General features: G+C 38.6%; 1 protein-coding gene across 1 annotated transcript in view; it reads left to right on the top strand.

Moving 5' to 3' along the window:
• Positions 1–24,223, top strand: part of BTBD7 (BTB domain containing 7) — a 98,659-nt gene that overhangs the window by 7,324 nt on the left and 67,112 nt on the right. The window contains exon 2 of the mRNA XM_065906235.1: positions 23,797–23,984. Coding sequence (XP_065762307.1) covers positions 23,903–23,984 — 82 coding nt within the window. The 5' untranslated portion in view covers positions 23,797–23,902. The remainder of the gene's footprint in view (positions 1–23,796; positions 23,985–24,223) is intronic.

Here is a 24,223-nt window from a genome sequence, read left to right as displayed (position 1 = left end):
CAACCCCCTTTCCATTCACACTCTGCATATAGAATTGCTTTAAGTTCCTTAGTGAACCAAGTTTTGTTCTTTTCTTGGGCCTTCACATAGTCAGTTTCCTTTGCTGTTTAGAGCTTTATTTTGGTATCCCATTCCCCCCCCCCCCCCCCATTACCTTCACCAAGAAAAAGGTTCACACTTGTAGTCTTAGATCTTATCTCAGATGTTACTTTCTCAACAACCCCATAAGGTGAATGCTTCATCATTAGACACAGAGAAGGTAAACAGTTTGCCCAAGATCACAAGCCTTATAAATGGATCTGGATCCAAACCTAGATAGTTCAGCTCTAGAGTTCATCTTCACTAATTTGTGCTTCCTTTACATTGTAATTGCCTATTTACCTGCTTGTGTGTGTGTGTGTGTGCTAAGTCACTTCAGTCATGTCTGACTGTGTGTGACCCCATGGACTGTAGCCTGCCAGGCTCCTCTTGTACATGGGTTTCTCCAGGCAAGAAGACTGGAGTGGGTGGCCATTTCCTTCTCCACAGGATCTTCCCAACCCAGGGATCAAACCAGCATCTGTTACATCATCTCCTGCTTTGGCAGACAGGTTCTTTACCACTAGCGCCACCTGGGGTCATTTACCAGCTTGTCCTTGTATAATTTAAAAAAATATTTGACTGCACCCAGTCTTAGTTGCAGCATGTGGGATCTAGTTCCCTGACCAGCAATCAAACTGGGCCCCCCTGTATTGGGAGCATGGGGTCTTCACCTCTGGGCCACCAGGGAAGTCCTATCCCTAATTAATTTTGAAGCAGAAATTACGTCTGTCTTTTTCATTGTTATATCCTCATAAGCCTATTATTAGCACATAGTTCATGCTTGGAAAACATATAAATGAATGAAAATTCTCTTGAGAGCAGAATTTTTTATTAAATTTCTCTTAGTACTTTTCACATAATGCATATCAGTAAATAGTCTTTTCATGTTTATGATACAAAGTGAAAAGTATATGATCAAGTTCATTGTGTCTTTGAAATATTTTGCACTTTGTTCCAAAGGTAGTTCAAGCTCCATTTTTATAGTCCCTGTTAACTCCTCCTGTCCTTTTATAGCAGTATTACCTGGCTTCTTAAACTGGTGCTTTCTTTTGTAGGCCTCCATTTCACATGGTATTCCAATGAACTATTAAAATATAGATTATTTGTAACTTCTTTCTAAATAGTACGTAGGAGATTTATAAATTATAAATTTTTAACTAGTATATGGACTCTAATCAATATCTATTAACCATTTAATGGGTGTGCCTGCTGTACATATTTGGAACTTAGAAAAAAATAGAAGTACCCACATTTTAAACCTTGATGTATCCCAGAAGATAAGTGGTTTATCTGTTCACAGGGTAAGTAATGATTTAAGGCATGCACATTGTCGTTCATGTATATGGGGAAAATTGGAATGTTGTATTTCAGTGTACTTTTTCAAATAAGTAATGTCTTGAAGCTATCCAGCCTGAAGCTGTCTCCATCCTAGAGATAGAGAACCAGAAAAGTTTTCTTTCTCCCTGAATGTTCTCACTTTACCAAAGACTTTGCTTCTTTGGTTAATCATTCTCTTTTGTATCCGCCATGCTTTAGTACAGGGTTTCTCAACCTTGGCCCTACTGACATGTAGGACCAGATAATTCCTTATCGTGGTGCACGGTCGTGTGCGTTGCAGAATGTTTAGCAGCATCCTCGGCCTCTACCCACTAGGTTGCAGTAGTGACCTTTCTCATCCCTAGCTAGTGACAACCAAAAATGTCTCCAGGCATGCCAGATGTCTCTGGGGGAGCACAGTCACCCAGCTGAAAACTGATGCTTTACTGCATCTTCCCTCCTCATTTGTTATGATATCTCCCTCTTTTTCATACACACACCTTTCCAGACTTTCACACATCCTCTCTCCCACTACCTCACTTCTTGGCACCTTTTTACAGTCTTTCTTTGAAAAGAGTTATAAAACATCTGCTCACTCCAAGTTTTTTACTTCTGCTTCAGTTTCTTCTCTTCAGTTGTATGAAACCACATTTTCCTGGTTTTCCTTTACATCTCTGGCAGCTCCGTTTTGGTCTCCTTTATCAGCTCTACTCACTCGGACAATGACATAATTTTTGCTTCCTTCTTTTTCTTACCTAGTCGACTCCTGCCTTTCTCGCTTCATTTCTTTGTACATTGTCGTCCATATACCTATTAATTCTTAAGCTGTTCTCTCTATTGAAACACCCTTACCTGTTCTTCTTTCTGTTTAAATTCTAACATTATTCAAGAACAAAAGCAGATGTCATCTTCCCATGAAAGCTATTTCTAATGACTCTCCTCTAACTTCCATGCCATTGTCCTGTTCTTTCTCTCTGTATTCCACTTACAGTTTTGTGTTACCATGTGCTGGAATATGTAAGCTCATTTTTGTATCTCTGACAGTACCTGGCTGAGTGCCCTGCACATAGTCGGTGCTCAGGTCGTTCTTAAAGCAATGCTGAGGAGGTAGCAGTAGAGTGGAAAGGATTTAGTGAAAAAACAGTAATGACCTGAAAAGTTGCCAAAAGTAGGAGAAAAAGAAGAAAAATGAAGAAAATTTAAAACAGATCATAGACTACATTCTCTCTTTTCATGGTTTCTGTGATATGGGCCTGATTGCATCCTCCATTCTAAGCACCTGATTTATTAAGGACCCGTTACGAGCCAGGCCGTCTTCAAGGTAATTGGAATACAAAGTTAACTGAAAAGGACACAGTGCCAGTACTGCAGGAACTTAAACTCTTTGCGGATGTAGAACTCTTAGCAATTATTTGCCCGTACAGAGTGGTAAGTACTGAAACTGAAGTGTATCCAAAACTTTCTGGTCACGCAGAGGAAAGGGGCAACTTCTCATTTCAAAGTAAACCTCATTCGTAGACCACTTCTTAGCACGCAGCCCATTCTGGTCACTGCCCAGCTGATGAGTGTTTTCCATGGTTTCCTTAACTGTGTTCTTCCCCAGCTACCCAAACCTACGCGTTTCCTGAGCCTCAGCACTTAGCCTTCCGTTCATTCTTTTATATCCTTTTCTTCAGGAAATGGATATATTGATGGTTTCAAGACTTCAGCTGACACCTTCCAAATCCATACCAGCTATAACAGAACATTTTCTGTTGTGAAACAATAGACAAGCATATAAACAATTTTAACTTACCTTTTTATTAAGTTATTTTAAATCTAACACCGCCATAGTCGTGAAATAGAACAGTGTGAGCATGAGCAAGCTTCCCTGGTGGCACATCTGGTAAAGAATCCAACTGCAATGGGGGAGACCTGGGTTCTATCCCTGGGTTGGGAAGATCCCCCGGAAAAGGGAATGGCTACCCACTCCAAGTATTCTTGGGCTTCCCCTGTGGCTCAGCTGGTAAAGAATCCATCTGCAATGCAGGAGACCTGGGTTCAATCCCTGGGTTGGGAAGATCCCCTGGAGGAGCTCATGGCAACCCATTCCAGTTTTCTTGCCTGGAGAATCCTCATGGACAGAGGAGCCTGGCGGGCTACAGTCCACATGTTCACAAAAAGTTAGACACGACTGAACACCTAAGCACAGCACAAACATGAGCAAAGCCTCACTCAATGCCTCTTCTCAATCACAGTCGCTTTAAAGTTAGCTGCTATTCTGTTTTTTATAGTAATTGCTTCTGTAAAAAAAAAAAAAAGAGAGAAATGCTCTATACCTGAATACCAACTATATATTTTTTCCAAAACAGTTAAGTTTTATTTTGAGAGACTGGAAGACAGCGGTGGAGGGAGGCATCTTGCTGTATTCCATTTTATTCTTGCATTGAAATCCCCAAGAACATCCCTGGGTTCACTAGGAGGGCTGCTGCTGCTGCTGCTGCTAAGTCGCTTCAGTCGTGTCTGACTCTGTGCGACCCCATAGATGGCAGCCCACCGGGCTCCCCCATCCCTGGGATTCTCCAGGCAAGAATACTAGAGTGGATTGTCAGTTCCTACTACAATGCATGAAAGTGAAGTCGCTCAGTTGTGTTCGACTCCTAGCGACCCCATGGACTGCATGCAGCCTACCAGGCTCCTCTGTCCGTGGGATTTTCCAGGCAAGAGTACTGGAGTGGGGTGCCATTGCCCTCTCCGAGGAGGACTGAGTATATAGTGATACTCATGGCTATCATTTATTGCAGCACAGGATACAAAACAAAATCAGCAAAGAAAAAATGCCCATGAGGCAAAGTCCAAAGGGAAGCAGGCACAAGTTTCCAGGAGCTCTCTTGCTGGAGTCACAGAGGTCACACTTAGTTCCTCCAGGAGGGGCTTGGGACAGCACGAGTGAAAGATGGTCTACTAGGGAAGCTCATTAGAGTCTCAGTGGAGCGCCTAGGGTTTTTATGACAGCTGGTCATGTAGGCATCCACTCTCTAACATGTATCAAAATTCCAGGCTCCCGGAAGAAAAGCAGATATTGAGCATAAACCATACTGTTTGCGCAAACGGTTTAAGTATACAGAACTGTCCTTATCTGTTAAGGAGCGGTAGAAACAGAAAGTCCAAGGCCTTGAAGACCAGCCAGGGCCAGCCTTTCCAGCAGTTTCTAGGCCTGTTGTGCTTTTTTCTGCCTGACACTTCTTAATTCAAAATATAAGTAAATGAAAACTCAGCTTTTGTACTGTATCATTTTCTCTTAAAATGTACCAGCACTAGCAGAGAGCAGACCTTTACTTTGCACTCCCTTGCTGTCATGTGACTGAAAGTGTGTTCTGTGGAACACTGTCCATGACCTGTTACTGGCTTTTCTTAGAAAGATTTTCATGATTAATTAAGGTTCGGGAAGATTGAATTAAGCGATTAATCAGATAACTTTCACAGGGCTCTCAGCCTTTTGGAGTGATATGTGTGGCCTGGCCACCTCCTGCCTGTCTTCCCTCGTCTTACAGTATCGTGCTTCCCCACTTCCCCTGCATCAGCTACTTTGGCCTTCTTGCTCTTCATGGAATTTGCTAAACTGTTGACTTTGCCTTAACTATCCAGCATCACATCACTACTACCTCTGCCAATAAATAATGTCAAGTGTTATTTGTGTTTCTATATTATTTATATTTATGTGTTTAAGATCTCTCTTCTGTATGCTGTATGTGTTCTTTTTATGTCTTATGGGCTTATTCATGTCAATAAATCAACTTATTCTTTCTCATAGCAGCCATGCCTTTCATGGCATTTATCCCAGGGTATAATTTTATTTTTGTAGTTATTTCCAAACTTGGAAAACTCAGCAGTGGCCACAGCACTGGAAAAGGTCAGTTTTCTTTCCAACCCCAAAGAAGGGCAATGCCAAAGAATGTTCAAACTACCACACAGTTGCACTCATTTCACATGCTAGCAGGGCTTCCCTCGTGGCTAGGCTGGTAAAGAATCTGCCTGCAATGCAGGAGACGTGGTTTTGATCCCTGGGTTGGGAAGATTCCCTGGAGAAGGGAAAGGCTACCCACTCCAGTACTCTGGCCTGTAGAATTCCATGGACTACAGTGCATGGGGTTGCAAAGAGTCGGACACAACTAAGCGACTTTGACTCACATGCTAGCAAGGTAATGCTCAAAATTCTTCAAGCTGGGCTTCGGCAGTATGTAAACCAAGAACATCCAGATGTACAGACTGGATTTAGAAAAGGCAGAGGAACCAGAGATCAAATTGCCAACATTTGTTGCATGATAGGGAAAGCAAGGGAGTTCCAGAAGAACATCTACTTCTGTTTCATTGACTTTGCTAAAGCCTTTGACTATGTGGAACACAACAAACTGGAAAATTCTTAAACAAGGTCATCCGGTATTCCCACTTCTTTATCTCCTGAGAAACTGTATGCAGGTCAAAAAGCAACAGTTAGAACCTTGCATGGAACAGACTAGTTCAAAATTGGGGAAGGAGTATGACAAGGCTGTATATTGTCACTCTGCTTATTTAACTTACATGCAGAGTACATTATGCAAGGTGCCCGGCTGGATGAAGCACAGGCTCGAATCAGGATTGCTGGGAGAAATATCAACAACCATTTAGAGAGATGGTAACGATGACCCTATATGTGAGACAGCAAAAGAGACACAATGTAAAAGTCAGTGTTTTGAACTCTGTGGGAGAAGGTGAGAGTGGGATGATTTGAGAGGGTAGCATTGAAATGTGTACATTATCATACGTGAAGCGAATCGCAGGTCCAGGTTCGATGCATGAGACCAGGTGCTCAGGGCTGGTGCACTGGGATGACCCTGTGGGATGGGATGGGGAGGGAGGTGGGAGGGGGGTTCAGGATGGGGAACACATGTGCACTCGTGGCTGATTGATGTCAATGTTTGGCAAAAACCACTACAATATTGTAAAGTAATTAGCCTCCAATTAAAATAAATTTTTTAAAAAGTAAAAAAATAAAAAAAGAAATATCAACAACCTCAGATATACAGATGATATCACTCTAATGGCAGAAAGTGAGGAGGAACTAAAGAGTCTCTTGATGACCCTGAAAGAGGAAAGTGAAGGAAATGGCTTAAAACTCGGCATTCAAAAATCTAAGATCGTGTCATCCAGTTCCATCACTTCGTGGCAAATAGAAGGGGAAAAAGTGGAAATAGTGACAGATTTTATTTTCTTGGGCTCAAAAATCACTGCCGATAGTGACTACAGCCATGAAATTAAAAGACGTTTGCTCCTTGGAAGGAAAGTTATGACCAACCTAAACAGCATATTAAAAAGCAGAGACATCATTTTGCCAACAAAGGTCTGTATAGCCAAAGGTACGGTTTTTCCAGTAGTCATGTACGGATGTGAGAGTTGGACAATAAAGAAGGCTGAGTGCTGAAGAAGAGATGCTTTCAGATTGCACTGGAGAAGACTCTTGAGAGTCCCTTGGACTGCAAGGAGATCAAACCAGTCAATCCTAAAGGAAATCAGCCCTGAATGTTCATTGGAAGGACTGATGCTGAAGCTCTATTACTTTGGCCGCAAAGAGTCTATTCATTGGAAAAAAACCCTGATGCTGGGAAAGACTGAAGGGGACGACAGAGAATGAGAGGGGTGGATGGCATCACCAACTTAGTGAACATGAATTGGAGCAAACTCTGGGAGATAGTGAAGGAACAGGGAAGCCTAGCATGCTACAGTCCATGGGGTGGCAAAGAGTTGGACACTGTTTATTGACTAAACAAAAACAACAGATTGTTTAAATGTCCATTTTTCTCACTTGATTGTAAGCAACATGAGAATCAAGATATTTTGCTCATAACTATAACCATCAACACTTAGCATAGGGCACATAGTTGGCACTTTTAAGTGTAAAATACTTCACGTAGTCAGGATTTGTGGCCAGGAGTTTGTACTTATTGTATATGTTTGATTGAACCTCTGTTAGATTAATTCAGTGTTGGTGTGCTGTATTAATTAGCCTAGAAGGAGAGACCAAGATTCATTTGTGACAATTCAAGGAAGATAATGAATTGTGACTTAGTCTAAGTGGTTTGCAGTGGGATTGGTGAACCACTTTGTTATAGAGGAGAAAGATGAAGGAAAGATGCCTGCAGTTTTGACACTGGATGTCCAGATGTCTTCAACAAACAACATATGAATAGATAAGGCTAATTGAGTTTCTTCTCCCCAAAAGCATCCTCCTGTTAATCAGAAAAAATATCCGTTTTGTTTCCAGGCAACACCAGTTAATTTAATTATCTTCATATTAGGAATTAATAAATTTCTTAAAATTAGCACACTGAATTACTTAATAATAGCTGTGCTGTAAAACTCTTTATCTAATGTCAGCTTTCTGCTGTGGTTGAGGAGTGTGTTTACCTACATAATCTAATTTGGAGAAGACAACAAAAATTAAGAGAACTTTTTTGTATCTGATGTAAAAATGTTTGCAGCAGGGAACGTGAAACCCAGATGTTACAAAAAGAAAAATGAAAAAAGTGACTATATAAAAAATTTAAACACGACAAAAGCCATCATAGTTTTAAAAGGCTAATATATTCTGCCTTGATATTTTAACATTAAAAAGTGTCACAAATTAATAAAAGGAACAACTACATAGAAAAATAGCCAAAGAGTATAAAGAAAAGAGGCTAATAAAAACATTGAGATTCAGTTTCTCTCATAATTTTTAATGTGAAGATTAGAATAATGAGATCATTTTTCCCCATCAGATTGACAAACATTAATAATGACCAGAGTTTTGATGTTCTCATGCGGAGTTGGTAGGAATGTAAATTTGCAACTTTTCTGACGAATCTCCACATCAGAAATATATATATACCCTTTTATCCAGTAATGCTATTTCCTGATACTTATTCTAATGGCATAGGTTACGGTGGTTAAAGATAGAGGTAAAAGGATTACAGGACTGTTTATAATATTGAAAAGTTAGAAATGATTCTCAGTATGTTTTGGTAAAATAAATTACGGCATATTTACACAATATTTAGGGGTTTTTAAAAGATGAAGTAAAATTTATATTTGTCCATGTCTCTCTATCCCTGATATTTTATGAAATGAAGATAGCTTTTCTAGAACTCTTTGTAAAATATCCCTACCTAAAACTATTTAAAGTTGATTTATGTCATAAATGCTAGGAAAGTCGAAATAGTTACTAGCTGTCTTTCTGAGGCAGATTTTAGGAAATTGCCTTTTGTTAAACTCTGTGGTTTTTTTCTTTTTTTTTAATTTAAATAGCAAATGTGTAATTCTCGTAAGTGAATGGGAAAACGTAAGTTCTGGAGTGGGTAGGCCTGAGAAGGTTTAGCATGTATTTATTTGTATATTATGGTCTATTCTATACCCTTTAAAATGCAGGGTCAAGAGTGTAAATCTCAACTTTTCAAACTCTAGTCATAGATGGCAAAAACCCTTTTGGGGAGAGAAAGAAATAGACAACTAAAAATTACAGAGATGCTAAAAATTATTGTTTCCGTATTTTCAATAAAGAAAAAAAATTATATTTTAACCCTGTAAAATAGCAAAACTAAGAGAGGAGTGTGTGTACACTGTTTGATGGCAGTGCATGTGTGCTGTCACCAAATAGCACGATTAGTTTTCTGTTCAAATTAGATCACTGTTGTTGTTGAGTTGCTCAGTCGCGACCCACTCTTTGCAGCCCCATGGACTGCAGCACGCCAGGATTCCCTGTCCTTCACTACCTCCCGCAGCTTGCTCAAACTCATGTCCAGTGAGTTGATGATGCCATCCAGCCTTCTCGTCCTCTGTCGTCCTCTTCTCCTGCCCTCAATCTTTCCCGGCATCAGGGTCTTTTTCAGTGAGTCAGATCTTCGCATCAGGTGCCAGAGAATTGGAGCTTCAGCATAAGTTCTTCCAGTGAATATTCATTACTCATTTCCTTTAGGATTGACTGGTTTGATCTCCTTGCAGTCCAAGGGACTTTCAAGAGTCTTCTCCAACTCCATGGTTCAAAAGCATCAATTCTTTGGCACTCAGCTTTCTTTATAGCCCAACTCTCACATCCATACATGACTACTGGAAAAATCATAGCTTTGACTAGCTTGTCAGCAAAGTAAGGTGCTTTTTAATATGCTGTCCATGTTGGTTAGCAGGAAGAACTCTGAGTCAGAATGATTGGACAGACAACCTGGAATTAATCCCATCACCGTAAAACCCTGAAACTGCGAGCCATGTGGCAGAGCAGTTCTCCTGGGTTCCCTTACCCTATTGCTCTCTGCCTGGGTGCCGCTTCCCAATAAAATCTCTTTGTCAGCACATGTGTCTCCTCGGATAGTTCATTTCCGAGTGTTAGACAAGAGCCCACTTTCATGCCCTGGAAGGGGTCCCCCTTCCTGCAGCAGTTAAACATAAGCATTGAATAATTATTTAGGGATTTAAAATTCAAAACTGATTGTCTGTTCTTTATGCAAAGGAAATGTGTGGGTATAGAGAAAAATAATTAGGTTAATAATATGGAAGTCCTGTAGCTAATGGCCAAATTTGGGAACAGCCCCCTAAAATATTGTGCTTAAATTCAAGATAATTCACATGCTTGATGTCTAGGAGTAAAATATGTGTAACATGGTTCACTTCCAGTTTTTGTTTTTTATTGACTATTTTCACTAAATGTTTGCCATTTCTATTCTTGGCTAACCTACTTAAATATTGATATTAATTTCATATTTTAATGCACATCCGAATGCATAATAATTCTAAAGATTAAATGTACATTTAATTTTCATAAATGAGAAAATTGCTACAGTTAACATTTCTAATAATTTAGTATCTCATTTAATCGTTCTTTCACTGGTTTTGGTTTTCTTATCCTATTTAGAATGATGTTTAGTAGTTTCCCTTGTGATTACTCCTATGTTGTTCATGATTCCTTGAAGATTACCTTTTTAAAATCATTTGAAAAGCTAAGGCTTAACATATTTCAGACAATGCTGAATATGCATTAAAAAGCAGACATTTTATTTAAGAAATGATTTATAACAAGAAATATTAAGAATACCAAGAATATATAGTATGAATTTGCACTAGAGTGAGAGTTCTAAGAACCAGACTCACCTCATTTATCAGCATTTTCCCCCTCATTTTCTAGTTTTAAAAATTCTAATTGTTATCCTTAAAAGAATGTTGCATAGACTGGTGGAATGGGATGTACTTTTAAAAATATCCTTTTTAAGAATTAGTTTTTAATAGGAAAAAAAAATAGCAACAGGAGAGTAACAAGCTGTTTTAAATTATAACAGGTTATATTAGAAAAAGGCCACATGGGCTTAGTAAAATGCTCGTAAGCCAAACTCGAACAAATAATCTCTATTTGCAGTAACACAATTTCATTTTATAATAAAATGCAATTTAACAGATATCTTTATTTAAAATGAGTAAAAATGTTTTCTGACTTGTCCTTTTATTGGTGGTAGGTAGGTAAGGAAAGTGCTATTTTTATACATGATCTTAAGCTACTGACTACAGGTCCACAATGTCTTATTTATAATTCAAAATTCTAAAAGTACTGAAAGCCATTTTTTTTAGGGAGACTCATTTAATGGCAAACACTGATAATATGACCTGAATTCATTTGACAATAAAACCTAACCTGAAGTAACATAGCTTAGTCTAAATATTTAATATATTTTATTGCAAAATAAGGGATAATAATTTTGCAAAATAGGGGATAATTTTGCAAAATAGGGGATAATATGACAGACCTCTCTGGGCTGTTTCCATGGTATATAGTAAATATTTCATATATCATATTATTTTCTTTTAAAAGTGAGAGAAAGAGAAGGAAAGGAGTCTGAATTTTAGAATATACCTAGCTCCAAAGGTTTCTACCTGATAAAGAATTGTGAACTTGTGTTCTGAATAACACTCTTAAACTAGTATTTTGAATTGGTGGTGAACATTAAAATTTTATTGGTGAAACTAAAATTGAGAGACAATATAGTATGTAGTACTTTATTGTTAAATTCTATAGATAGAGTTTAATTACCAAATATGTGGGAAGACTATGAAAAGTAGAAAAGCTCACTGATTACTTTGTAGATACCAACTGTAAATAAATATATTACTTAAAATTCGGTACTGGAGGATTGAGATAAGAGGAAGATACTAGCAATTTCAGTATTTCTCAAAGTAGGGAGCCAGTGGATAGTAGCCAAAAAAGAGGGAGTTTAGGGTATTATATAAAAATACTATTAAAGTTACCTGTGGGGTAGGGAGAGACTAGGTTAAAGTAGACCGAGAGAGCAACTTGTCTTTGAGTATATCTTTTTTTATGGTTTTGACTTTAGATTCATCTAAACATTTTGCAGACATATATGGCAACATTAATTAAAAATATACTGCCTGAAAGTCAAAAGTGAAATAAAGTGTACTTTCAGTTAGTGATATAATCACCCAAAGCAAACTGTTCCAAGTGACTTACATACACAGTAATTTATAGATATCTTGAGTTGGGTAAATCCTAAGGGTAAAAAAGAGTTGTCCCCCAGAAAGGTTTTTGTTTATCATATTGTTGGTGATAGTTTGACATTTTAAGTCTTGGCTATTGTGTGTATATTGTGAGATAAAATAAAAGAACAGTTATGAAGGCAGCTTTGAGAATAGGGTTTTGGCATGCGAGAAAGGAGAAACAGGTATAAAGTTAATGAGATTAAGTAAAAATTCTCCAAACCTGAGTTTGGATTAGAAGCATCAGTATATACTCATGTATGTATGTGTATGTATATGCACATGTGTATGACATTTCCTAACTCTGTACTGAAAAGGCAGTCAGACCCCTTAGCACCCAGATTGTGGTTTCTAAATACCATTTCCCACTGAAAGGAAAGGGCTCATTTAAATAGATGGCTGATTACAGGTCTAAGAAAAAGCTAAGATATGCCTAGAATAAGGTATAACCCTAGAAAGCAAAGAAGCTCTCTGAGCCAAGTAACAATGGTTACAAAGTCTTGGGAGCTAATGTGAATAAGCTTCCACTGTTCAAATATGGTAAATTTGAGTGTCAGCAGCCGCAGCAGCAGCAGGGATAACTACTGGAGAAGGCGGTGGCGCCCACTCCAGGGCTCTTGCCTGGAGAACCCCAGGGACGGGGGAGCCTGGAGGGCTGCAGTCCATGGGGTCTCACAGAGTCGGACACCACTGAAGCGACTTAGCAACAGCAGCAGCAGCAGCAGGGATTCAGTTCAGTTCAGTCGCTCAGTCATGTCCGACTCTTTGCGACCCCGTGAATCGCAGCACGCCAGGCCTCCCTGTCCATCACCAACTCCTGGAGTTTACTCAAACTCATGTCCATCGAGTCGGTGATGCCATCCAGCCATCTCGTCCTCTGTCGTCCCCGTCTCCTCCTGCCCCCAATCCCTCTCAGCATCAGGGTCTTTTCCAGTGAGTCAACTCTTTGCATGAGGTGGCCAAAGTATTGGAGTTCCAGCTTCAGCATCAGTCCTTCCAATGAACACCCAGGACTGATCTCCTTTAGGATGGACTGGTTGGATCTCCTTGCAGTCCAAGGAACGCTCAAGAGTCTTCTCCAACACCACGATTCGAAAGCATCAATTTTTCGGCGCTCAGCTTTCTTCACAGTCCAACTCTCACATCCATACATGACCACTGGAAAAACCGTAGCCTTGACTAGATGGACCTTTGTTGGCAAAGTAATGTCTCTGCTTTTTAATATGCTGTCTAGGTTGGTCATAACTTTCCTTCCAAGGAGGAAGCGTCTTTTAATTTCATGGCCGCAGTCACCATCTGCAGTGATTTTGGAGCCCAAGAAAATGAAGTCTGACACTGTTTCCACTGTTTCCCCATCTATTTGCCATGAATTGATGGGACCAGATGCCATGATCTTAGTTTTCTGAATGTTGAGCTTTAAACCAACTTTTTCACTCTCCTCTTTCACTTTCGTCAAGAGGCTTTTTAGTTCCTCTTCACTTTCTGCCATAAGGGTGGTGTCATAGCAGGGATAACTACAAATAATTGAAACCCATCAAATATGTTTACATCTGTGAACACATAATTGTTTTTAACTTGCTGATCATCTTTAGAGAAATGCTGGGATGTTAATTGTTGAAAATTAGTTGTTTTTCAGTTGCTATGTCTGTCTCTTTGCCACCCCCTGGACTGCAGCACTCCTAGGCTCCCCTCTCCTTCTCTATCTCCCGGAGTTTGCTCAAATTCATGTCCATTGAGTTGGTGATGCTATCTAACCGTCGCATCCTCTGCTGCCCCCTTTTTCTTTTGCCTTCAGTCTTTCCCAGCATCGAGGTCTTTTCCAATGAGTTGATGCTTTGCGTCAGGTGGCCAAAGTATGTTCAGTGACAGTCCTTCCAATGAACATTCAGGGTTGATTTCCTTTAGGATTAACTGGTTTGATCTTGCAGTCCAAGGGACTCTGAAGAGTCTTCTCCAGCACCACGTTTAAAAAGCATCTTTGGTGCTTAACCTTCTTTATGGTCCAACTCTCACGTCTCTACATGACTACTGGGAAAACTATAACTTTGACTATGCAGACCTTTATTGGAAAAGTGATAGCTTTGCTTTTTAATATGCTGTTTGGGTTTGTCATAGCTTTCCTTGCAAGAAGCAAGAGTCTTTCTATTTCATGGCTGTAGTCACTGTCTGTAGTGATTTTGAAGCCAAAGAAAATTAATAAATAAAGGTAAAGAATCATTTATTCTGATGTTTCTGTGCTAACAACTGAATAGTTGATGGGTGAGTTTCTCTTACAAAAATGTTTTAGTTAATGAATAAAGATGGAATGATAGAATATTATCATGTTGCAATCCCTAGTGAATTAATGACTCTAGTTGGTGATTACTGAGAATGAGAACTAGACATTTGATACCTATGTTGGAAATATACATCATCACCTGTGAAGCAATCTTGACAAACTTTAAAAGTACCAAAATGACCCCAAATCTGTTTAAGTCATTAGATCTGTCAATTACTGTAATTACAAGGATCAGAAAAACATGTTAAGATACACCATAGTGATATATTTGGTAAATTCAGACTATGGGAAACAACCAGATAACTTGATTTCTTCAATAACAAAAAAACTGCAAGGGGGAAAGGGTTGGGGAGGGACCTTTTAAAGGAAATTTAAGAGACATAGTCATTCAGTCACGATGCATGGGCCTTATTTGAATCCTGATTCAAACAAACTTAAGAAAAAATAAACCAGTGATGGAAATGTCAGCACTGCCCTGGGAAGTTCATACTGAGGAATTATTGTTCATAATTTTAGTTGTGATCATGGTACTATAGTTGCTCTCGTGTATCCTTTCTTTTAGAGATTCATAAGGAAGTATTTACAGATGAAATAATATGCTGTCTGGGATTTGCTTCTAAATAATCCAAAGAGATTAGATAGAAAGTGGGTTGGGATATAGTGATATAAAACTGCTACAAATTGGTAATTGTTGAGCTTTGTCTTCCTAGTCTCTCTACGTTTGTTGTTTTTCTCTCCTTTATTGCAGAAACTACAAAAGTATCTGCTGCGCAGGAGGAAAAAACAAGTGATAGGAAGAAGTGAAAATAGAAAACCATAGTCGTAATTGTCTTTGGTGTTTGCATGCTAAGGGGTTTGATGTTTATGGAGTATAATCCACAATCAGAAAACTTTTCTATTGTTCACCAACAATGGGAAGCACTAGAGATTAATTTAAGATCTGTCCTATAACTGTAGTTGGGTGATAAAGTAGAAAATTTAACAGTTTAAGAACTGTAACAAAATCAACAGTGCAGTTATATGTAAAGAAGTATAAGGAAGACATGGCTGTTCCCATCAGAAAGGTTGATACAAGATTGAGGACTATTGAGATGCTTCCTTGTTGAGGGGAAAAACACTAGATTAGGGATCAGAATGACTGGTATCTAGTTTGGCTTTGCCATTTTACTGTATGGATAAAATTTGGGGGCCAACCCAATATTTTACTTTAGATAAGTCACTTTGTGTTTCTACCTTAACTGCCTCGTTCAGAGATGAGAGGATGAAACCTGTCCTCTCTACATTGAAGACTTGATACGAGAATAAAAATGACTTCATGTGTCGAAAAGTGTTTTGTAAACTATTTATCTCTATTAGAAGATACTTCTGCTATAGTCATTAGAAGAATGTAAAAGGGGAACCTCATGTCATTGCTTTCCTGTCTTAGTGGGGCTTTTTTCCATTTACTTTTTAAAAATTATGATTAAAGATACAGGTAACATAGCATTTACCATTTTAACCAGTTATGAGTGTACATTCACACTGTTATGCAGCCGCCACCATCCATCTGCAGATCTTTTCATTTTCGCCAGTGGCTCCCCAGCCCCTGGCAATCCCCATTATTCTTTCTGTCTCTGTGACTTTAACTACTCTATGTACCTCATTTAAGTAGCATCACATAATATTAGTCCTTCTATTGTTCTGAGACTCTTTTTTTATCTTTTGCAAACATTGACAGGACATTTATAAATGATACCTTCCATCAGAAATAGATGAATTATCATACTGAGATAATGCTGTATTATATGTCCAAGTGTTAAGCCTCTAGAGCAATGAAAATATCATAGTCATCCCTTGATATCCAAGGGGGGTGGGTTACAGGATCCTCACAGTTAAAAAAATCTGTGGATACTCAAGTCCCATACATAAAATAGCTTAGAACTTGTGTATAACATGTACATATCCCCCATATACTTGAGATCATCTCTGGATTACTTATAATAACTAATACAGTATAAATGCCATGTAAATAGTTGAGAGCATGTGTCCAATTCAAGTTTTGCTTTTTGGAACTTTATGGAATTTTTTTTTTCTGAAAAATTTCTATTTGCAGTTGGGTCAATCTGCAGATGCAGAATCTGTGGATACAGAAGGTCAGCTATCTTAGGAAACTCTTGTTTATAGATTTCTCCTTTAATGTATTCTCTGTTTGCATTATGTCTTCCTTGGTATGTCTTTCTGGGACCTCAAGCTCATTATCCTTATTACTCCCAGTTCACCCACAAATTGCTTGTCCTGTGTTTCTTCTTGGTTCACAGCATTGCCAACCACATTGCAAAGTAGACCTTATCATCATCCCACTTCTTCCTTTCCACCACCTCCCTCACCAATTTACTATGTGTTCTGTGATAAGGACTTCATCTGGGTTGTCTTAGTTTTTGTTATAGATGCCCTAAACAAATGCAAAATGGTGTTTTGAGATGCTGACTTGTATTACAGAAACAAGACCTAGAATATGTGTTCTGGTCTGATTTGTTCGCACTATAATATTCTCATCTAGCATTTCGGCTACGAGTAATTAGCACAGGATTAGCAGTGGGATTGAGGAAAGAAAGGGGAGAATATTTTATCATTTATCCAAGAAAGACCTCATAAAATCCTTAGGAGGGGAAGAGTTTTGTCTGACTTTCTACTTCTCATTTTACCTAAGAGGTGTTGTTGTCTCTGTAAGAGGGGTCTTTCATAATGGAGGTTTCTTAAAACTTGTTCATCCTCAAACCTACAGTTTGAGAAGTTTCCTGCTTCTTTGCTAGGACTTATGTCTGCAAGATTCTTTCTAACTATGAACTTCAGGAGAATTTTAGGAGGAGAAATACCTCTTCATTTGACATCCTGACAGAGTCTGGAGTATCAGAGGTATTCTGATGGACAGAAGCCTGTCAGAATGGAATGAGTGACCATTATTAAGGCTAGAGCAACATTGTATATACCTTACTCTTGGCTGAAAATATAAACTAGTGGGTTTTCCCTCATATCTGTTTAGACTCTTCTACTCTTGAGTGATGGGAGGAAAAATAGAAGATTTAGTACAAAATTAACTCCCGCTCTTAAACCATTATTGTCTTCCTATTTGTAAGAACTTGAATAATTCATAGGACCATTCACCTGCTGATTCTCCTGACGATCAATCAGAAGTTACAGTTAAGCATTTGATGTCCTTATGAAGGTACCTTTGAGTGTTGTATTCATGTTTCTGTTTTGTTATTCTTCTCTTCTCCATGTGCAACCATAGTGTCAGGCTTACTGTCAGATTCATCAGGATGTTTTCTTCTTCAGATTTTCCAGGGGAGCCCACAGAAACTCATCAACAAGAAATATGCCCTTGTATTTTGTTTTTTAACACTCGCTGAGTTGGTGTCAGAAAATTTAAACTTTGTCTTTGAGTGAAGTTTGTAAGAAATTCCATATTTTTTCTTCAAACTTAGTTGCTTTGAGCATGTTCTCTGATTTCAGCTATAGTTCCCTCTATTGATCCTCTGTAGGTTCCTGTCTAGACTCAGATTTGTCATCTCCTTCTCCATATCATCCAGAGCTGCTTTTCTGTACAGCACTGTGTTAGTTGCTCAGTCGTGTCCAACTCTTGTGACCCCATGGACTGGAGCCGCCAGGCTCCTCTGTCCATGGGATTCTCCAGGCAAGAATACTGGAGTGGGTTGCCATTTCCTTCTCCAGGGGATCCTCCCAATCCAGGGATCGAACCCAGGTCTCCTGCCTTGCAGGCAGATTCTTTACAGTCTGAGCCACCAGGAAAGCCCACTAAACCAGCAGTGAAAACAGTTGTCCCCAATTAGAAAAGTGATTTCATTTATTCACTCAAATAATGTGTGCCTGGCTCAAAACTAGTCTTCCTGCTATGAACACAGAAGTTCCAAACGACACCAGTTACCATAAAAGTTGATTGAGCAAGTTCTTGGAGGGCTTCATAATCATTTTCCACCCTCTGTTTGTAGGCCCTTATTCCTACCTGCTAGAGAACATTTATCCTGCTGCTTCTAGAGCTGCCTCAGTTAGGAGGAGTATGGTTTGTTGCTAGAAGACAACAGAGGCTTTGGTGTTGGGGATAGCTGGGCCAAGCTGCTCTGGTCCAGCTTGCCCCATTGGGTCTCACTTAACCTCTGCTAGAGACCCAGACAAGGGTCTAAACCCCCTTCCACTTTGATCTTATCTATTTGAAGATGCCTTCAAAAGGCAAAAGTCTTGCTGACTGCTTCTGACTTACTGTTCACAGTCTTTTTGCTTTGTTCTTATGTGTCCAAGGATAGAACTGAAAGTTCTGAGAGGTATTTGGAGAATCAAATGGGTTTAATACATATAAAGGCTCTAAGCAGAGTTTGGTATATAAATGATAGCTGTTATTTTGGGTAAAACATGCTTAGATTTTGGGGTTTTTTTCTTTTTAAATTTTTTTTCTAGCTGCTCTACAAATGTGAGATTTGGCGATAGAGGCTATCATTCATCCTGCTTTGCCTTATTAGGCCTGGGTGGTACCCTTTTTCACTCTCAAGTATCCTGATTTGAATAATGTAGTCCTCTTAGATTTGACAGAAGTGAAATATTACTATAGTTTTGCATTTCTTTTAAATTATGAATTGTTTTTCATAGTCCCATGTATTCCACATTGCTGTTCTTCTTTAATTATACCTAATAATTGGACTAGGTGGAAAACATGTTTAAAATTCAAAATTCAGTTGCCTTTTTTTTTTCATTGAAACAGTAACATTTAATATAGAAATAACTCCCTTCCCCATCCTCATTTTGCAAGTCAATAAGTCTTACACTTCAGTGAATTTTGGGAACCCTATTTTGACTTATTTTGTACATGTCGTGTCCCATACATCTCAACTTCGGTTTATAAAAACTGAGATTCATAGAAGTTAAATGTACTTATCCCGTGTAAGTGATAAATTAGTTATGAGAGAGAACTGTCTCAGATGCAGTAAAAGCGCGTTTGTAAGTCCAGTTTGTTCGTTAAGTCCAACAAAGTTAACCTAGGTACCCAACTAACACAATCAGCTATATAGTACTGCACTGGAATATGGAATAGGTTTATAATACTTTTCACACAGATACTACATAGAAAACAAACACAAAAATAAAACATTTTTAATCTTACAGTACCTTGAAAAGCACAGTGGTACAGTACAACGGCTGGCATAGAGAAGCTGGCATCAAGTGAACAGGCAAGAGTCCTGACTGGTGGAGGAAGAGGAGGTGGGAGATGTAGAGCCAAAGGGTAGGTGGCAATAGGAAATGGAAAGCAAGGTGCAGCTTCACTCATGCCTGATGGCGATGGAACACACATTAGCATCTTTGAAAGTTCACAGACTTGAAGGCTTTTATGTATGGGACTTACTGTACCTGACCCTCATTGTTCTCTCTGCAGCCTAAAGGATAAAAACATTTTTATGGCAAAGGTCAGAGTTTTCCAAGTGTGTTATGCCAGTCTATTTTACTGCTTTGTGGGGCAAAAGGGCTTCTTTAGATTAAGCTGAATACTTCCTTTTGGATGTTCACAATGCACCTTAGCACTTCAGAGATGCTAAAAAAAAGTTCTGAAGTAAGGAAAAGTAAAGCCTTGTTTAATTCTGCATTTTCTAAAACACTGGGAAAACTCTTTGGAAATGCTGGCCTAGGGATTTGGGGGGGAGGGGGGTTTTGGGGGAGAGGTTGATGTTTGTTTTAAATTCTTTTTCATTGGGTTGTTAATTCTCTCTGTTGAATTAAGCATGACTTCTTTCTCCCATAGTTGAATATGCTACAATCACTGAAGCTTATTTTAAGCCAGTTGGATCCTCTAATAGAGATTGGTCATGTCAGCTATTAGCAGGAGCTCTCTGAGAAAGGTGATTCTGGGAAAATGACATATCAGCTCTCTAGGACCATTTGCATCCTGTGGGCCTCTCCCAGTCCCTGAGGCCCTCCCTTTCCCTTTCCTGTCTATCATCCAAAGGTTACATTTCATCATGCTTTATGTAGGAGACAGTCAAAGCTTGCCCAGAATGAAAATATCCCTGAAGAGTTTAAGACTGTGACTAACTCTCACTTCTAGCATCTGAAGGCAGCAGATTCAATTAAGAAATAAATAACAAGATACTGTGTTCCATTTGGCATGAGTTTTTGGTTACCTAAGAAATTGTTTCCTGAGAATTTCAAGAAATATGGCTTTAGTAACTTCAGTGACTCCTAGGATTTGGGATTGGGGACACAGGAGGGATTTAAGGATTATATCTGATCCAGAAAAAGTTTCTCCCATCAAGTCTTTCCAAGGCCTGTGTACTTTAGTAATCAGAACTCTAATAGGAGATATGAATGTCACCCAAAGCAGTCCATCTTGAAGGGGATTTCCATTGACTAGGAGCTGCCAGAAAGAGACACTGTCCCTAAGTCCTGAAGACTTTTTTATCTCAAGTCACTTCATCAGAGACCCCAGCTGTCCTGGTGCTAATTATCGTGGCAAATGGCCAAGCATCAGTATCTCAGCTGTGACTTCTCTAGTGTTTGCTGGGGGTTCTTGTGTCTTCATTGGGGCTGGTGAGGTTTTCTAACCTTTCTGTGAATACTTTATAGAGTATCTAATTTTGCTAATCATAAAATTGAGCTTTTTTTTAAAAATCATTTTTGGCCTGGTTTAAATCTCAAACAGACCAGTGTAAAACTGTTTTCTGTCCCTGCAAACTTTGTGAAATTCTCTGAAATTCTCTGAAATTCGTTTGTGCGCATGCACACACACACACATGATGAAGAGAGAATAGTCAACTTCATCTTATTTATGTGATGGAGTGAGAACAAGTTAACTTTGTCCATTTCTGTAGACACTCTGGCTTTTCTTCATCTGGACGCAAGTCTCCATTCCTGGTTTGCTTCTTCAGCACACTTTGTGATGTGTTAGTGAGTTTACTCTGCAGTCATTAGAAATCAAAAAGCAAAACAAGGTAATGAAGCAACGTGGAACTTCAAGAACGAGTAAAGAAGGACGTGAGAAGAGGACTACCACAGGAGTGACACTTTACCAGCACTTTCTGTCATCCACCATTACGTCCGTATTCAGAGCTCATCTTTTTTCTATTTTTTTTCTCATTTTGGTAAAGGCTTTTATTTTGCATATTTTCACTCTGGATTTTTTCTTAGTGTATTTCAGACTTCTTTGTTCGCATAGGATTGCTTATGCTGTTTGTAAGTTTTAAATACAAATTTTTAGTGACTGAGAATAGGACTTGACTTGTAAATAAGGCCACAAACTTGGCTTCCAGGATCCTGTTTTTTCTTTCTTTTTTGTTGTAATATTTATGGTTGATTGACAGTATTGTGCTAGGTCCAGGTGTGCACCTTCAGATTCCTTCCCATTATAGGTTATTAAAAGATACTGACTATAGTTCCCTGTGCTATAGACTAAGTGCTCTTTGTTTATCTATTTTATATACAGTAGTGTGTATCTGTTAGTCCTCTATCCCTCCCCTTCCCCTTTGATAACCCTAAGTTTGTTTGCTATGTCTGTGAATCTGTTTCTGTTTTGTAAATAAGTTGATTTGTATTACTTTTTTAGAAAGCCTATTTTCTCTTAAAGAACCAGTAAAAATGTAATAGAATCTTGAGGCTTTTAAGGAATTCAAAAACTAAGATTTATTAGTTAGACTATGGTAGTGGTGGTAGTTTAGTTGCTAAGTTGTTTCTGACTTTTGAGACCTCATGGACTGTAGCCCACCAGGCTCCTTTCTCCATGGTATTTCCCAGGCAGAAAACTGGAGTGACTTGCCATTTCCTCCCCCAAGGGATCTTCCTGACCCAGGGATTGAACCCCCGTCTTCTACATTGCAGGTGATCTTCTGCATTGCGGATGGATTCTTTACTGACTGAGCCACGAGGGAAGCCCATTATTTAAACTTAACTGTTTTTTGCAGTTTGAACTGAAATTAACACAGCAGATTTAGTTTCTATTTTATAAAAACTGACAGCATTCAAAATGACTTACAAAAGATTGCATTTTCTACATTATATATATATAATATATATAACATATATATATATATTTCTACATTATATATATCATATAATGTATATATACAATATACATTATATAATTATACAGTATATAATATACATTATGTGTGTGTGTGTGTGTATATATAGGCTGTACCAGGTCTTAGTTGCAGCCTACGGTATCTAGTTCACTGACCAGGGACCAAACCCATGCTTCTTGCATTGGGAGCTTGGAGTCTTAGCCACAGGAACACCAAGGATGTCCCTATTTTTTAATATTTAAGACTAGAAAACATAAATTTACCTACACTGAGCATCAGACTTTAAGAAGACTGACTTTTCTGGAAACAGTAATTTATGGACCATTTAGCATTCACAAAATGGTCAGTATATTAAACCCTCAGGATTCCTTGCTGGTTAGTTCCTAACAGAGCGTACTGTCATATCTCTGGCAGCTATGCATCACTAGTGTGCACTGAAGTGAAAAGTCTAATGTTCTGTGTTCTATGATAGGTAGGTAAATTTCAAATAGGAAGTTAAATTTACTCATGAGCATATGATTTGATTGAAGTTACTGCTACTTTGCATAGTATCTAGTTAGAGTTTCCCAGTCTCCTCTTGAACACTGTAGGTAGGTAATTCTGTGCTTATTAGATAAACAAATTTCCATATGATCATAGTGGGAAAAGAGTGACGGAAAGCACAAATGTTAAGTGATTTTCTTAAATCTGACTTCCTCCGGTTACACTGCGCAGCGGAAATGAAAGCAAATGCTGAGGATCCTGACGTAGTTCTGTTTTCCAGCAGGGCTTTTGTGATGTGTGTGTAACTGTTAAAAAGTTTCATCCTTCTTTATGAGGCCATATTAACTGCCTGCTGACTGGTTTCCTAACAGTTCCAATAATAGATTTTAAATTGTGTTTTCTCTTAAACCATTATTGCTTCTGGTCAAATAAATTTTATATATCTGGATGGTATAAAGATTTAGAAGTATCCTGTTAACACTCTTCTCTCATAGAATTTCTTCTCTTTGTGCTTATATCTTCAGCTTGCAGCTCTGAGAGTTAAGGTTCTATAATGTGGAATTTATCCTGTAATTGTTAAAATTATCTCTTACTGGTACTGCCCTGTCTTTCCTAAGCCATAATATCAGGTTAAAAAAAGTAGTGTTTTCATTTCAGGGCTCTATGGGGAGGAAAGATGAAAGTTTTGTTTTTCCTTATGTCTCCTCACTGTACTTATTATAATTTCCTCAAAATTGCTACAGAACAAGTAACCCAGGATAGTTGGAACTGCCCTTCCCCCTCTTTCAGCCACATGCCTGAGTAAGTCTGATATGGTCCTTTCTGCTCTCTTAGAGTATATATAACTGGTGCATTTTCTGGCACAAAATGGCAGGTAGCACTGACTCATGACTCAGACATAGCCGTCTAATCACATTTCTGCAGTTTTTACGTGTGAATTTGACAGTATGTTAGTATTTGCAAATAAAAGCTGTTTTTAATAAGTTTTTCTTTTTTAGCTGTGCAGTTTGAGATACATTTGAAACAGTAAAATTATTTTTGTTTCATATCAAGAAATGGATGAAAAGAGGCTACTGGATCCAGGGTTGAAAGTTCGTAAAGGCCTCTGGGATCATACTCTGAAGAACCAGCAGATGGAATGCCTGAGTGACTGAAGAAAATGGGTGCTAATGCATCTAGCTATCCTCATTCATGTTCCCCGAGGGTAGGGGGAAATTCTCAAGCCCAGCAGACTTTTATAGGTAACCATTTCAGCTTTTCTAACTTCATTTTCTTTTGTGGATATAAATAGGATTGTGTTTTCAGTGGTCTTTTTGAGTGAAAAGAGGGTTGAGCTATGGAAAAAGTTAATATATATATAATAATTCTGTAGCATCCATGTTTTTTCCTATGCAAATACGCAGAAGTGTAAATCTGGCTTATATGATTCTTATCCTAACCGAGCTGCTGTAGCACAGTTGATCTTTGATTGTTTCTTGTG

The sequence above is a fragment of the Muntiacus reevesi genome, chromosome 15, assembly GCF_963930625.1.
Source record: "Muntiacus reevesi chromosome 15, mMunRee1.1, whole genome shotgun sequence".
Taxonomy (NCBI): Eukaryota; Metazoa; Chordata; class Mammalia; order Artiodactyla; family Cervidae; genus Muntiacus; species Muntiacus reevesi.
The sequence above is the reverse complement of the archived record's forward strand: the minus strand, read 5'-3'. Positions and strand labels throughout refer to the sequence as shown.